At 44.6% G+C, this 16026-nt stretch overlaps 2 protein-coding genes and 1 pseudogene across 37 annotated transcripts in view; 1 reads left to right on the top strand and 2 right to left on the bottom strand.

The window, feature by feature from the left end:
* LOC114677438 (uncharacterized) overlaps positions 1 to 14670 on the bottom strand; it is a 74217-nt gene extending 59547 nt beyond the window's left edge. The window contains exons 1-2 of one of the 5 annotated variants that reach the window (XR_013416952.1): positions 14371 to 14505; positions 11460 to 11792 (exon numbers count right to left, since the gene is read on the bottom strand). The gene's annotated coding sequence lies outside the window, so the exon portion shown is untranslated. Of the gene's footprint in view, positions 1 to 11459; positions 11793 to 14358 lie in introns of those variants that run through there. The other 4 variants (XM_078001159.1, XM_078001156.1, XM_078001154.1 and 1 more) reach the window with 4 other exon arrangements.
* Positions 12679 to 13280, bottom strand: LOC144340698 (putative uncharacterized protein AFDN-DT; annotated as a pseudogene).
* The window catches only part of AFDN (afadin, adherens junction formation factor), a 142212-nt gene continuing 139612 nt past the window's right edge, over positions 13427 to 16026 (top strand). For 18 of the 32 annotated variants that reach the window (XM_078001133.1, XM_078001126.1, XM_078001129.1 and 15 more), the window contains exon 1: positions 14618 to 14779. In XM_078001133.1, the coding sequence (XP_077857259.1) occupies positions 14618 to 14779 (162 nt within the window). Of the gene's footprint in view, positions 13695 to 13784; positions 14094 to 14617; positions 14780 to 16026 lie in introns of those variants that run through there. The other 14 variants (XM_015137713.3, XM_078001138.1, XM_078001152.1 and 11 more) reach the window with 2 other exon arrangements.

Raw genomic sequence — 16026 nt, 5'->3', positions numbered from 1 at the left:
TTTTTTTTTTTTTCCAAGACGGAGTCTCACTGTCACCAGGCTGGAGCGCAGTGGTGTGATCTCGGCTCACTGCAACCTCTGTCTCCCAGGTTCAAGCAATTCTCTTGCCTCAGCCTCCCGAGTAGCTGAGATTACAGGCGCACACCACCACGCCCAGCTAATTTTTTCTTTTTAGTAGAGACGAGGTTTCACGGTGTTGGCCAGAATGGTCTCGATTTCCTGACCTTGTGTTCCCCATCTCGGACTCCCAAAGTGCTGGGATTACAGTGAGCCACTGCACCCGGCCTCGTCTGTAACTTAATATCTGTTTGTTTTTTTTTTTTAACTGATATCTTATATCTAGGCTTCAAAATTAATATTTTGCCATGTTCACCTCTCATTCTGACTTTTTTTTTTCAACCATTTACAAATGTAAAGAACATGGTCAGCTCATGAGCCACACAGAAACAAGAGGCAAGAGAGATTTGCCTTGCAGGTTGTATTTTGTCCACCCCTGGTCTAGAATAGTAAGGATTTTCTACATATTAATTCATAGTCTAATGGACCCCAGAAATAGGAGCTGCTTGAGAAAATGTAGTTTGTGGTTTTGAAAGTGACATACATCTAAAAGTATTTAGAATGCTTTTAATGATGGAATTCACCCTGCTTTGTCATTCTTTCATACAGGTTGAGTATTCCCAATGCAAAAATACAAAATGCACTCAAATCTGAAGCTTTTTGAGTGCTGACATGACATGCAAAGGAACTGCTCATTGGAGCATTTGGGATTTCAGATTTTTGGATTAGGGATGCTGAACTGGTAAATATATAATGCAAATATTCCAAAATCTGAAATCTGAAACATCTTTCGTCCCAAGCATTTTGGATAATGAATACTCAACCTGCCTTACAATAAACAAACCAAACAATTAAACTAAAATAACTAATATTTTGACATTAATCTTTGAACAAGCATCTCTTCATGAATGTACTATGTTTAAACAAATAGTTTTTAGCTAAAACACTTCTCTTACTCATAGTTGAATATATATACTTTGGATATTTTGTCATCTATACCCTGGCTACAGCTCATTTTAAAATTATATTTTTTATTCTATTGCTACTTCACTATATTTACACGTTGAAATTTAAACTGTAATATTACCTTTATTTAATGGGAAAAATGTATGTAGGGGAAATTAAAAGTTAAAAATGTGAAAAACTAATTGTATTATTGAGCCGAAAGGGTTCATTTATGGAGTCTCCATCCAAATCCAAGCCTAAAAATCATAGACAATTCCCTCATAATTATCTTCTGAAATTAATGGTTTAAAAGATGCTAATAATATATTAAATTGCTTATAGGAATTATAACCACAAATTATTGAAACTCCCTAGTACCTAACACTGTTGTTAATAAGGCATTTCTCAGCACATTGTAGGTTTACTTTAGCTTAATGAAAAAGCCACGATTCCAATATGTATTGATATATAATTATTTAAAGAATTTAGTATCTGGCCAGCCCCGTAATCCCAGAACTCTGGAAGACCGAGGTGGGTGGATCACTGGAGGTTAGGAATTTGAGACCAGCCTGGACGACGTGGCAAAACCCCATCTCTACTAAAAAATACAAAAATTAACTGGGCATGGTGGCAGGTACCTGTAATCCCAGCTACTTGGGAGGCTGAGGCTGGAGAATTGCTTGAACCCAGGAGGCAGAGGTTGCAGTTAGCCAAGACAGAGCCACTGCACTCCAGCCTGGGTGACAGAGGGAGACTCCAGCTCAAAATAAATAAAAGAAAGAAAGAAAGAAAGAAAGAGAGAGAGAGAGAGAGAGAAAAGGAAAGGAAAGGAAAGGAAAGACTAGCTAAACAATAAATAGGTTTCTTCTAGTCTAAAATGTGAGTTAATAAATAATGAATGTATATTTATTAATTTCTTGATACTGAAGTAAATCTCTATTAAACAATACACATAAAAAGCCTTGAAACCAAAAATTGTCATTTATTTCAAAATAGTTAGATATGCAGGTCAAACGTTATTGGATATATATTTGAATAACTTTCAAATTTCTTATTCTAGCCAGGCGTGGTGGCTCACGCCTGCAATCCCAGCACTTTGAGAGGCCGAAGCGGGCAGATCACCTGAGGTGAGGAGTTCGAGACCAGCCTGACCAACATGGCGAAACCCTGTCTCTACTAAAATACAAAAATTAGCTGAGCTTGGTGGTGAGTGCCTGTAATCCCAACTACTCGGGAGGTTGAGGCAGGAGAATCGCTTGAACCTGGGAGGAGGAGGTGCAATGAGCTGAGATTGCACCATTGCACTCCAGCCTGGGTGACAGAATGAGACTCCGTCTCAAAAAATAAATAAATAAATAAAATTCTTATCCTATAATTTCAACTTTTCTTATAATTGGTTGTTTTTTAATTGGTTTTTCTTATGAACACTCAATTTAAAATTTTATTTTTAAAAAGACAAGAGTGTTACTATGTAACAATTTAATCGAACTATGCACATAGCTATGTTTTGCCTCATTAACTATCTTAAAAATAAATATACATCTGTGTCTTACTTTAAAGACATTACACTTTGGTAAAAATATTAGGCAGAGAAATTTGTCTGCACAGTCCCGTAATTGCAGAAAGATAAAAAGAAAATGTTATTCTTTGAAATTGCTTTAAGTTTTGTTAAGTTTTCTACACTGAGAAAAATATATCAATATGAAAGGATTTAACACTTAGTGAGCACTACGGATGTATTACTGCAGTGTTCATTTTTCTTCGACAATTCTATGAGGCATCACATCAATCATTTAGATTAAAAAATTGAGTTTCGGAAAGATACTTGGCTATTACATGGCCGATGGCAGTTTGACATTCGAATTCAGGTCTGTGTGGCTTCACAGGGTGGAAGGTGAAATTCTGTGTGCTTAGGAGAGGAAAATTCAAACGAGTGTCCAACAGAGACGGTCAGGATCTCAGCCCAAGGCTATGAGAAGGGGTCCTCCGGGTGGAGGGAAGAGTCTAGCCTCGCAGGCAAGGCAGGGAAGCAGAGGCTTGCTTCTAAGATGTCAAGAGGAGCCATCTGCCTGGAACTCACGTGGGAGTGACAGGAAATAAAGCTAACAAAAGTAAGGGGCTGAGTTGGCTTTGGGATTTCTTTTAGGGTTAACAGTTTATGTTTGGGGAAAGACTGGAATGATTTGTAATGGGAGAGAACGCCACAGAGGACACACAGGAGAATACATTGTATGAGACAGAACTGCCAGGATCCGGAGACCACTGGGACATTGAAAATGAAGACAGAGGGAGAGTTAGGGACAGCACTGAGATCAAAGAGGTAAACCCTAAACCAGGCACTCCTCCAGCAACCGATAAGCAGAGGAGGCCTGGGTTAGGGCCTGCAGGAGACAGTGGTCTGGAGAGGGCAGGGGGAGGAACGGCAGCAAAGTGGCAGGTGAACTCGGAGAGGGAAAGCAGCTGGGAAGCAGGTCGTGGGGAGGGAGAGAGAGCACTTGTCTTTTCCTACCTATAGAATATGTAGGTGAAACATTCACAATATATAATCTACCAAATTCATCATGGATGACTCACTGCAATGAAAACAATTATACTACTACAGAGCGCCCCACTCCCCAAAAAAACACAGCAAGGTATTTATTATGACATTGTATGACTTTGAAAGCCTCCAAAGACAGTAGAAGTTTACTGCAATATTCTGAACAAATGGAAGCTTAATGTACTGCCCTTTAATAATTAAAAATATGCATCAAATGTTAAAATTGAATGATTTTTCTTTTTTTCCAGAAGGGCGAATGCTTCTGTATGGTTTCCCTGACACGCAGGTCTATTTAAAAAAAAAAAAAACTTTTCTGGACTTCCTTTTTTCTCATGTCGATTTTTAACCCCTGCAGTGCCAATGTTCAAATGAAGAATGAAAACATTTCTACGTCAATGCATACTTGGAGAGCATGTTCATATGTCATACTTTAATTTTATCCTCATAACAGCTCTGTAAGGTGGGCAGGAAAGGTCTGTTGCCATCATCATGTTTATTTTTCACATGAGGAAACCGAGTCTCAGACCTGTACAGACCCTTCACTGCCCTACAATTACTGTAAGAAATGGAGCTCAAGGTTGGGAACTGTGGCGCTTAACCCAAGGCTACTTTCCCTTGCAATGTCTCTGACCGCACAGAGTTGATCTCTGTGCTAGTTAGGAATTGGTGGAAACAGTTTCCCCTAGGAGAAAGGAGGTGTGTGACATTGGGAGAGTCTCAAGGTCAAACCTACAAGGTCATGTGAGCCAGTGATTCTCAAACTCAACTGAACATCAGAGCCACTCAGGGAGACTGAGAATAAAAGATTGTTGGACTCACCCTGAGATTCTGATTCTCTGCGTCTGCCACCGAGTTGAAGGGATGTGTATGCTTAAACAGTTTTTTGAAAGTTGAACAGTGTGTTGATATTTGATGACTTTAAGGAATTATTGTCATTTTTCAAAGTATGAAAATGATATTAAGAAAACATTTTTAAAGAGTGTCTTCTGAAGATACATCTGCAACATTTACTAATGAAATTATGTAAAGTCTGACTTGTGTTTAAAAATAATCCAGGAGCGGAGGGAGAGGGAAGGGGATAAATGAAACAGGCTGTGACAACTGAAGCCAGGTGGTGAGTGAGGAGTGGAGACGGGGACTTCCTCTGGCATTCTATTCGTATTCGATACTATTCATATCACTGTGAGAAAAGCTCCCCAGGAAATTCTGATGATCAGAATTTGATCATTGTTGGATCATTGATCTAATCCAACCACATAACTATAATTACAGAGTATCCTTCTACATTGCCATGTCTGCGCTCACCTACATTCTAGCTGTATTTTTTGAGGTCACTCGCCTGTTTGTCCTTCTCTGCAGTGGTGCTAAAATCAGGAAATAGTTTCACCAAAACAGGGCATTGGAATATAGACAAGTGTGAGTCATGAGCAGGGGACACTTCTGGGCCTCAGATTTCTCATCTGTGGTTTGTCTCAAACTCAGAGACAGGTTTTCAGATGCCCTCTTGAGTCCACTGTCTTTCCTTCTTTTACAGGAACTTTCTTTCTCAGGCAATTTTCTCCTTTTCTTTCTCAGGTGACTTTCAGCATTTCCTTTTTGAGCTTTACCTTAGAGTTGCGGCTATGGTTTATTCAGGTGCAAATTGACCTACATGTGTCCTGCTTGACACTTGAAAGCACTTTTAATTTGAAGAATCTTGTGCTTCTTACATTCTGGAAAATTCCCAGCGATGATCTCTTTAATTATGCCTCTCCGTCATTCTCTCTAATCCTCTGGAATTCTGACGAGATGAGATTAACTCCCTCCGCCTACAGCTCTTGCTCCTTAAGATCTCTCACTTTTGCCGGGCGCGGTGGCTCAAGCCTGTAATCCCAGCACTTTGGGAGGCCGAGACGGGTGGATCACGAGGTCAGGAGATCGAGACCATCCTGGCTAACACGGTGAAACCCCATCTCTACTAAAAAATACAAAAAACTAGCCGGGCGAGGTGGCGGGCGCCTGTAGTCCCAGCTACTCGGGAGGCTGAGGCAGGAGAATGGCGTAAACCCGGGAGGTGGAGCTTGCAGTGAGCTGAGATCCGGCCACTGCACCCCAGCCTGGGCGACAGAGCAAGACTCCGTCTCCAAAAAAAAAAAAAAAAAAAAAAAAAGATCTCTCACTTTTATAAATCTTTTTTTCTTTCCACTCATTTTACTTTCCAGATGCGTTTCTCAGCTTTCTTCTTTTCTGCTTTCAACTGGATTTTTTTATGTTCTTGTTTTATTATTTCTGCCAGTCCTTTTTTTTTTTTTTTTTAGAGATGGAGTGTCGCTCTGTTGCCCAGGCTGGAGTGCAGTGGCACCATATTGGCTCATCGCAACCTCCGCCTCCTCGGTTCAAGCGCTTCTTCTGCCTCTGCCTCCAGAGTAGCTGGGATTACAGGCCTACACACCACCAGGCCCAGCTAATTTTGTGGTATTTTTTTTTTTTAGACAGACTTTTGCTCTTGTTGCCCAGGCTCTAGTGCCATGGCGTGATCTCTGCTCACTGCAACCTCCACTTCCTGGGTTCAAGCGATTCTGCTGCCTCAGTCTCCCGAGTAGCTGGGATTACACGTACACACCACCATGCCGGGTTAATTTTGTATTTTTGGTAGACGGGGTTTCTCCATGTTGGTCAAGCTGGTCTCGAACTCCCAACCTCAGGTGATCTGCCCACCTCAGCCTCCCAAAGTGCTGGGATTACAGGCATGAGCCACCGTGCCTGGCCAACTGTGTGTTTTTAGTAGAGATGGGGTTTTACACGGTTGGAGAGCTTGGTCTCAAACTTCTGACCTCAAGTGATCCTCCTGCCTCGGCCTTCTAAAGTGCTAGGGTTACAGGCTTGAGCCACCGTGCCTGGCCCCCCTTTTATGTTTTAGAGTCAGGGGTATATATGCAGGTTTGCTACGTGGATTTATTGTGTGATGCTGAGGTTTGGGCCTTGATCAAACCCATCACCCAAAGAGTGAACACAGTTTCCAGTAGGCAGTTCTCTCCTTGCCCCTTTCTCCCTCCCGTGGGCCCCACTATCCACCGTTTCCATCCCTATGTCCCTGTGTCCATAGTGTGTAGCTCCCACTTAGGAGAATATGTAGTATTTGGTTTTCTGTTTCTGTGTTAATTCAGTTAGGATATTTCTGCCAGTTCTTTTTCATAACTTCTTACCCCTTTTGATGCATGCTATTCCTGCATACATTTCTTCAAGTTTCCCAAACATGTTTATTTTAAAGCTCTTTTCAGATTGGTTGCTGATTCAGGTGGTCCCTTAGCATTTGCTGTGTTCACGTGCATGGGAATTTTTTCTTCACCAGCTCATGGTAAGTGGGAGATTCTCTCTCTACTGTATCTTTCTCAGTGTATCTTTCTGCTCACACCTCTGCTTAACAAAGGCACCTCGTCCGTGTGGAGCCCTTGTCTAGGAACAAGCCGTGTTGCCATGGTGGAAGGCATCAGATGCAGTCACTCGCTGCGTGGCAGTTCCCGGCAGGAGGCCACACGCACGTTTTCTCTTCCCGGAGACACATGGCTTCACGTCAGTCATGTGGGCAGCTGCAGTTGGCAGCAGCTTCCTCTCCTCCCATGAGCACTTGTGGTCCCTACCATAGTCCCCACCGCCCAACAAGAGCCCGGCTCCTTGTAGGATCTGCCTTCTTTGGGTTCCAGACTCCAACAGGGCTTTTCCTTCAGCTCCTTCTCACCGTCATGCACCTCCATCCCAACGCTGATCCTCAGTCATGCCCATGCTGTTTCAAGTCTCCTACAATTCTATGTTTTCCCTCTTTATTTGTCATCTACCGTTGGCATATATTTAGAGAAGGTGTGTGTGTGTGGTAAGGGTGCTTCGGGGTACGTGCTTATAAAACTATCTTAGTGGAAGTACTAAGGCCAAGTTTCTCCCTTCTCATAGAACTACTGCAAATGTCGAAAGCACTTGAAATAATGTCTAAGCTGCACTTTATTTTCAAAAGCAAGCAAAACCCTGTAGTTTGGTAATTTTTATTTCCAGAGATACTAGTGGATAAAGAAAAGATTTTTCTTCGGAGAAGTCCCTGGATATTCCATTTATGGCTTTGCCATGAACAACACATTTCTCAACACTTTGTTTTGTTTCTATGATTTTTACTGCTGGTAAATAGCACGTTAATAGTACACTCCCCTTCATTTGGTATCTGTTTTTATTTGTTAAAATAAAATTTAATGGGAGTTTGCATTTCAAAACATTAGTTTCCTAGCAAAATTTATATATTCAGCTTATATTCTATATTATACATATAATTTTCTAGCAGAAAAGGGCATAAGATGTAAAAAATAAGTTGATATATTTGTACCCTTTGTTCTTCTTAGGTGTATAAAGCTCCTCCTCTTTTCCCTAGTACTTTCTATATTATAGAACCTGTGAAAATGGGGAGGGAATTAGGTTTATTATATTTAGTTCATTTTAGCACCTGGTTTCCATAATGCCTCCTAAATATTTCTGGCCTTTGTTCTGTTAATGACAGCGAGATCATAGAGTCCTATTAAAGTTGCTCAGTAGGTCAAGCCCTCTATTTTAGGAATGACACAAGCATACTTCTTTCTTCTTCTAGACCCATTGTTTAGAACTGCACCTTTTATTATCAAGAAAAAAGGTGAAAGGCTGGATGGAAAAGCTCCACGACCTCCAGACTGTGGACTCTCTACCCTTGTAAAGCCCACTCACCTGAGTAAAGTCTAGTCTCAGCTGCTGGGATTAGACTAGCTGTAGAAGCTGTGTGCTGGGCACCCCTACCCCGCCCCGCCAGTACACAGCCATCTTCAATCTAGCCAATGCGCGTTTATTAAATATCCGCTAGGTACACAGAACTGTGCTCTCTGCTAGAAGCAGGACACGGAATCAAACACCAGTAAGATGGGTCCCCAACGCCAAGGGGAACAGAACTCGTGAGGAAAAAGGCACATTCAGAATTTCAAGTCAAAACCAAATTCAAGGTAGCAGCTAAAATCAAAGTGCCAAGTGTAAGGGATCGGGAAAACACGGGGAGATGGCGACAAAAGAACTAGTGCTGTTTAGTTGATTGGTTTTCAAAGTGGGAAACCGAAACTGATGCAATGGGGCATTGGAAGGAAAAATTCTGGAAGTGAGAGCACTTCCAGAGCACCATGGAGCGACCCCTTGCAGGCCTAGGGATGCACAGAATGTGGAAAGGACGACAAGGAGGCAGGCAGGGGAGACGCCCTTTCGCAAATCTATTCACAGCCTGATATTCTTTCATTATTCTCAGGATGTATATGATCACATTTTAACTTAGTCTGCAACACGTACTGAATAAAAGGAAGATAATGCAAAGCAATTCTCCAACACAGTAAAAGGTAAGTGACCTATGTTTACGGTATAATCCCCTTCTAATACTTTCCATACACACACACACACACCCCCCATTTCGTTTCTTTGCATTCAGTGTGTATTAGTCCATTCCGTTTTTGCATTGCTATAAAGAAATACCTGAGACTAGGTCAATTTATAAAGAAAAGAGGTTTAATTGGCTCATGGTTCTGCAGGCTGTACAGGAAGCATGGCTGGGGAGGCCTCAGGAAACTTACAATCATGGCAGCAGGCAAAGGGGAAGCAGATATGTCTTACCTGGCTGTAACAGGAGGAAGTGGGGGAAGGGAGGTACCACACACTATTAAACAACAAGATTTAATAAGAACTCCATCACCAGAACAGCACCAAAGGGGGAAATCCACCCCCATGATCCAATCCAATCACCTCCCCCCAGGCCCCACCTCCAACATTGGGCATTACAATCTGACGTGAGATTTGGCTTTGGGACGCAGATCTAAACCATATCACAGTGTAAATATGTTGTTTATGTATTTAAGATTTAGTTTTTTCCTTCCAGTATCATCTTAGTTTATAAAATGCCAGAGAATACATTTAACCACAAATGTCTTTCTGGGTTGGTAAGATTATATATATTTTTTAAATAAGTAAGATTAAATTCCTATTTTAAGGGCTGTTTATAGCACTAATTTCTGTGTAAAAACTCACTTCCTGAAAGTTCTAACCTAAAATGTGACTAAATATTGGGAACATGGGAAAGTAATGAAGGAAGCAGATATATATTTGAAAGATATATTTCTTCATTTTCCAGTAAAGTAGCACATACTCTACTCATGAAAAACTAATCCTCTAGAATTTATCTTTTTTGCTTGTTTGTTTAAAAAACAAAATTAACAACACTGGCCTTTCTAGTGATGGGTTAAGCAAAGGAGAGTTTGGTTATTTAACTTTCTAGATCAACTAATTAGATTAACTTTCACGTGCATGGGCTACTGTAGAAGGCTGCCTGCCCTAGAATGTCTGCTATTAGGACCTTTATTAAATCCTTTTACTTTACTTTTTTGCTAAAGACCATCCTCTAAATTGATATATCTACTAAAAGGACTTGTAAGATGATTTATACAATAATAATGACATTTTTCTAAATTTGATTAAATATGGAATTTATTGGCAGCTAGAAAATTAAATGACCTGTAGGGTACTAAATATAGTGATATAGTTAAACATAGTGGATATATTTGTATCATTTTTTAAAAATGTATTAATCTTTTTCCTGGTACTTACTATTTTCTAGAGCCTGTGAAAATTGGGGCAGGAAAAGGTTTATTTCAAGTGGCTGGTCTCAGAACCTGGTTTTCATATTTCAAAAAAATTTTTAAAGTAAGTGCAAAGTTTAATCAGAAATTCAAAAATATTATTACTTTCTGTCCTCACATTTATTCCTATTATGTGATACTTCTTCTTCTTCTTTTTTTTTTTTTGAGACGGAGTCCCGCTCTGCCCCTCAGACTGGAGTGCAGTGGCCTGATCTCAGCTCACTACAAGCTCCGTCTCCCGGGTTTACGCCATTCTCCTGCCTCAGCCTCCCGAGTAGCTGGGACTATAGGTGCCCGCCACCTCGCCCGGCTAGTTTTTTGTATTTTTAGTAGAGATGGGGTTTCACCGTGTTAGCCAGGATGGTCTCGATCTCCTGACCTCGTGATCCGCCCGTCTCGGCCTCCCAAATTGCTGGGATTACAGGCTTGAGCCACCGCGCCCGGCCGTGATACTTCTTCTTTTAAGAGAGTCTTGCTCTGTTGTCCTCTATTACCTAGTGCTTTTAGGTTTTACGTAGATTTTGGTTTCAGATGGGAGAAACTTAGAAATATTAGTATATCACTGCTGATTGAAACAGAAGCTGTAAAAACTTTTTGAATAGAGCAACTAAAAATAATATACATTTAAAAGGAAAACTAAAATTATAAAGTAAAAACTTAAATTTTTAAAAACTGACTTATAGATTAAAAAGGTCTTTTTCAACCTCGCCCAGTGCAGCTTCGTTTAGCTTCAGTCCGGTCCTTTCTCTTGCATTTCAGTCTCACCATGTATAAAATGGAATTAATAACAGAAAAGCCCATTATTTTATTTTTATACAGCATTTCTTGGATATCATTTAAGTATAATTTTTAGATGTACCAGAATCCAGTGGGGCAATGAGAATAGAGGATGGTAGCATGTCTGCCTTTTATTGTTCTAGGTGGTATTGAAATTGACACACAGCTCAGAATATCATCCTGGAGTGTTGAACAACGACAGTGAAATAATTTGTCAGCCTGGAAATTTTCATGTCCTAAACATATACCAGTTATGGGAGTGTTCATGATTTAAGAATCATAGGTATTCTATGAATTTCTGGTTGCTCTTAAACATTTGTCAATAAACTAATGTTGGTTGGGACCTACGGTGAACTGTAGTTTAGATATTGATATACCACTCATACATACTACAAATGGGGACTTTTAATGACAGTCAGAAAAACGAGAATAATTCACATTAATTTAGAGCCTTCTATGTGTCCTGCATCACTCAGTAGGTATTTCACATATGCTACATGTTTTTTATTACAAAAATAACACTGCAGAGAGCCCGTAACTGTTTTCCAGGAATCCTGAATTTTCTCTTTAGCGATGCTACACATACTTACTTTGGACATCAGCAATCTAACTGCCAGCTTTGCAAACTCATTCTTCAAGAGGCAAGTTACTCTTGGTAACAGCATCCTCGGGAATGAAGCTCCTGCAGTTGAGGTTCAGTTAACGCTGTGCCAGGGATCTGTGCAGCACATGTAGAACCCAGTGAGAGTCCTTCGCTGTGCCGGCACGGGGATGCTCACACAGTAAAAACTCGAGTCTATCAAGAAGCACAGGAACTGAAAGGCATAAAGAAACCGAGTGCTACAACATGAAGATGCCATTTAGACACAGATGCTTTTCTGCACGTCACCACACTTTAATTTTAAGAAAGGAGACTAGCGATCTATTGCATAATTCATTCCCCCATGGCACTGGTTCAACACCCCAGGCTCCTCTGCTGAGAAGCCTCCTTATGTAGCTGTACTGGACAAGTGCAGTAGAAAAGACAGAACCCAGTGAGGATGACAGAATTCTCTAATTGTCTGCAAAAGAGAAAATCCAGTTGGTGGAGAGAAAAATTATTTCCACACTGGAAGAAAAAGTAATGACAAAAATAAAAAGGCTTTGTCAAATATAGTTCACTCTTCTCATTACTTGCCTTAGTGTTTCAAAGATAAACGCTTTTTTGTTACACATCACAGATAACGTAAGAACGCAACTTCGCCTGACTGAATACTGCATGGGGAGACTGCTGGGATGTGTTCTACAGCCAAAACAAAGGGTGGGGGAGGGGAGGAGCAGTTACAAAAAAGACACCTAATAAAAAAAAGCCCTACAATTCACAAAGCTTGCTACTGAAATTAATTTCAGGTTTCCACGTCCACGTACAGGTACAGGATTTAAAATGACGCTCACGCGGCATCTCTCAGGGCCAACAGGGGCGCATCAAAGCTTCCCTTCGACGTTTATTAACTCTGCAGTCCGTTCTCTACATCTGCGAAGGACTTGCAGATAACAATGTGTCTGCGAGAAGAGGCGTTTTCTAAGGAGACACACAAAGGCAGTGGGAACCTCCAACCTCACTCAGCGAGAGGAACACCGCACAGCAGTGTGGGGGCTCGAACACCCCGGGAGCAGCGGGGCGCGGTCCGGAAAACATGACACTTGAAATGCACACAAAGCCTAATAAGGTATCCTCCTCGGAAGAAAACAGCTTGAAAAGGTCAGCTTCGAAGTGACCCCAGCAGAAAGGAATCACCCTGGAAGAAACACACAGCAGCCCCGGGGCAATGCGCAGGTTGGAGGAGCAGCGAGCGCGGGGAGCGCAAGGCCCTTCGGAGGGCGCCGCACCCGCACTGCGCTCCGTACCTGTGCCGCCACGCCCACCTGTCCCCTGCTGTGCCCAGCACCGCCCATTTAGACCCTGCACCACCCGTCGGGACCTAACCTAGCACAGCCCGTCCGGAATCAGCACCGCCCACTTGGATACAGTACCGCACGTCCAGACCCAGACCCGGCCGTCCGGACCGAACCCAGTACCGCCCATCGGACCCAGCGCCGCCCATTTAGACCCTGCATTGCCAGTCCGAACCGAATCTAACACAGTCCATCGGACCCATCGCCCGTTCGGACCCAGCACTGCCCGTCCAGACCCAGACCCGCCAGTCCGGACCGAACCCAGCACCGCCCATCGGACCCGGCGCCGCCCATTTAGACCCAGCACCACCCATCCGAACCGAACCTAGCACCGCCCATCGGACCCAGCACCGCCCGTCCAGATCCATCACCACCCATTTGGACCCAGCACCGCCCGTCCCCGCCCGTCCGGACCGAACTCAGCACCGCCCATCGGACCCAGCATCGCCCGTCCGAACCCAATGTAGCACCGCCCATCGGACCCATCACCGCCAGTCCAGATCCAGCACCGCCCAGTTGGATCCAGCACCGCCCGTCCAGACACAGCACCGCGCGTCCGGACTGAACACAGCACCTTCCGTCGGACCCAGCACCGCCCATTTAGATTCAGCAGCGCGCATCCGAACCGAACCTAGCACCGTTGGTCGGGACAGAACTCGGCACCGCCGGTCCGGACCCACCACCGCCAGTCCAGACCGAACCCTAGCGCCGCGTGGGGCCCGCCCTCCGGCGTCTCCCTCCCTGGCGGCCGCGGCAGCAGCACCTAGCGGAGCGGCCCGGAGGTGCGGCGGCGGCTCGCGGGCGGCGGCGCGCACGGCGGGCGGGGGCGCGCACGGCGGCGGGCGGGGCGCGGGAGGGTGCGGGCGCCGGGCGCACACCGGCCGGCGGGGCTGAGGCGGCGCGGCGCGGCGCGGACTGAGCCCCAGGCGGAGGCCGAGTCAGAGGACGCGGCGCGGGCGCGGAGGCGGCGGCGGCCGGCGGGGGGCGGCGAGGGGCGTCGGATCCCCGCAGACCTGTCGTCCTCGGCCCGTCCTCCGGCCCCGGCCCCGCGCGGCTGAGGAGGCGCGGCCGGGACCATGTCGGCGGGCGGCCGTGACGAGGAGCGGCGGAAGCTGGCCGACATCATCCACCACTGGAACGCCAACCGGCTGGACCTGTTCGAGATCAGCCAGCCCACCGAGGTGAGCGCCGCGGGGCGCGGGGCCTGCGCGACCCCCGCCCGCCGCGCCCCGCCCCGCCCCTCCCCCCCTGCCGCCGCCCGCCAGCCGCGGACCCGCCCTCCCTTCCCCCTCCCCCACTCCTCCCCCTCTCTCCCCTCCCCCTCCCCCAGGCCCACCGCGGGCCCCGGCGTCCCCCGCAGCCCCCGTCCCCCTGCCGCGGTGGATCCCGGGGTCGCGGGGGCTGGCGGGGCGCGGCAGTCACCTGTTCCCCTCTCCGGCCGCTCACCTGGTGTCTCACCTGGGTCGCCGCCCCCACCGCCGCGAGCGCGGCGCGGCCCCGGCCTGATCCCCAGCCGCGCGGGGGGCGCGGCGGCGCGCGGGGCAGGAGCTCTCCACCTGCAGCCAGGTTCTGGCTCGCGGCGCCCCTTCGCCGTGGCCGGGATGGAACCTGGGAGGCGGGCTGTGCTTCAGGTTCACAAACTTGCAGGCTGCCAGCTGGGAGGGGAAAGTCAGTATCACAAAGTTCGGGAGCTGCGGGTTCCCTGATGGCACAGGCCGGGAATCGGACTCCCCCGAGGAAAGGCGTGCCTTCTCCACCTCTGGGGCTGCGAGGAGGGGCCCTCTGCGGTGGCCTCTGCCCGGAGGGAGGCGCCGGCCCCGGGCTGGCTCCCCGAGAGGAGGAGGAAATCACGCTCTCTCCTGGCCTGGTAACAATGGGGGTTGTTTATAACAAAGCTGCTGAAAGCGTTCCGAGCAGCTTTTAAAAAAGTGTGTGAGTCCAAGTCCACCAGGAAGGGCTCTGTGGAGAGGGGAGGGAGGTGAAGGGTCAGGGAACAACCCTGTAAATCGCTCTGCAAGGGTCGGTTCCGCGCTCTGTTCATTCGGTGGCTGCACAGACTTTAATAGCATAAAAAACGTTTCCCTCAAGTTTTGTGCCTGTTTAGGAAATCATTTTAATAGCGTCTATTTTTGATTTGTTGTAATAGGTGATTTATAGTTAACACTTGCTATAAAATACTAGCTCCTAGGCAACAGAACGGGTTTGGCAAATTTGAACATTCTTATGAAATGTATTCCTTTTATCATTAAATTCCACTGTATATTTTGGAGAAAATTTGACTATTGCTTCTCTGATTTCTTGATTTTTTTGCCAGTCATGGGAAGGACTCTATTTCTTCTGTCTTCGCCTGTACCTGTGACTGCACTTGACGTGGGTAGCTAGCCATTTGTCTTAATCCTTAGTTGAATCCTGACACACATCATTAGGCTCAGGTTGCCAATTTGAGCATAGATGTTATGTTAAGTTACTCCTGATTCATTCATCTTCTGTAATGATTTTACGAGTTAGGTTCTAGTAAGCGAGTTAGTATTATGTACTTAAGTGTTCGTTCATAGACTATTTAGTATATCTTTAGAAAGGGGGCATAATTTAGTTTCAGGATTATGCTTTCTTTCAGAATAATGAATTCATTTTTCTTTTTATCACAAGTTAAAAAAAAAATGACCGTAAAACATTTTCTTGGTATGTAGTTTTTTTTGTTTGAATGGATTTTTTTTTTTTTTTGAGAGATTTCTCAAGTTTGGTTTAAGGAATCTTTTTTCAATTTAATAAAGAGAATTTAGCTTTTTGGGATTTTGAATTGAGTTAGCATTTAAAAAAAATCTCAAATCAGAAACATAGTTCATTGATTTAAATTCTATTTTAAGCACTCAGTTGAAACTTTTTATTTCTTAGTGGTATGACTAGTTACTAAAATTGGCCTGTCATTTGGAAAGCTATTTTTTCAGTTATACTGTAGGTGAAAGTTTGCTGTGTACATACATTGAAGCAAAACAAGAATTGAAGGACTTGGAAAAAAAGATGATATATTATTTCATTTACTATTTTTTTTCCCTGCTTATATCTGAACGTTTCTATTTTTAGAAATTATTTTTCAGAATTGTATTAGAAGCC

Source organism: Macaca mulatta, chromosome 4 (genome assembly GCF_049350105.2).
Source record: "Macaca mulatta isolate MMU2019108-1 chromosome 4, T2T-MMU8v2.0, whole genome shotgun sequence".
NCBI lineage: Eukaryota > Metazoa > Chordata > Mammalia > Primates > Cercopithecidae > Macaca > Macaca mulatta.
Note: the sequence above shows the minus strand (reverse complement) of the source record. Positions and strands in the feature narration are given on the sequence as shown.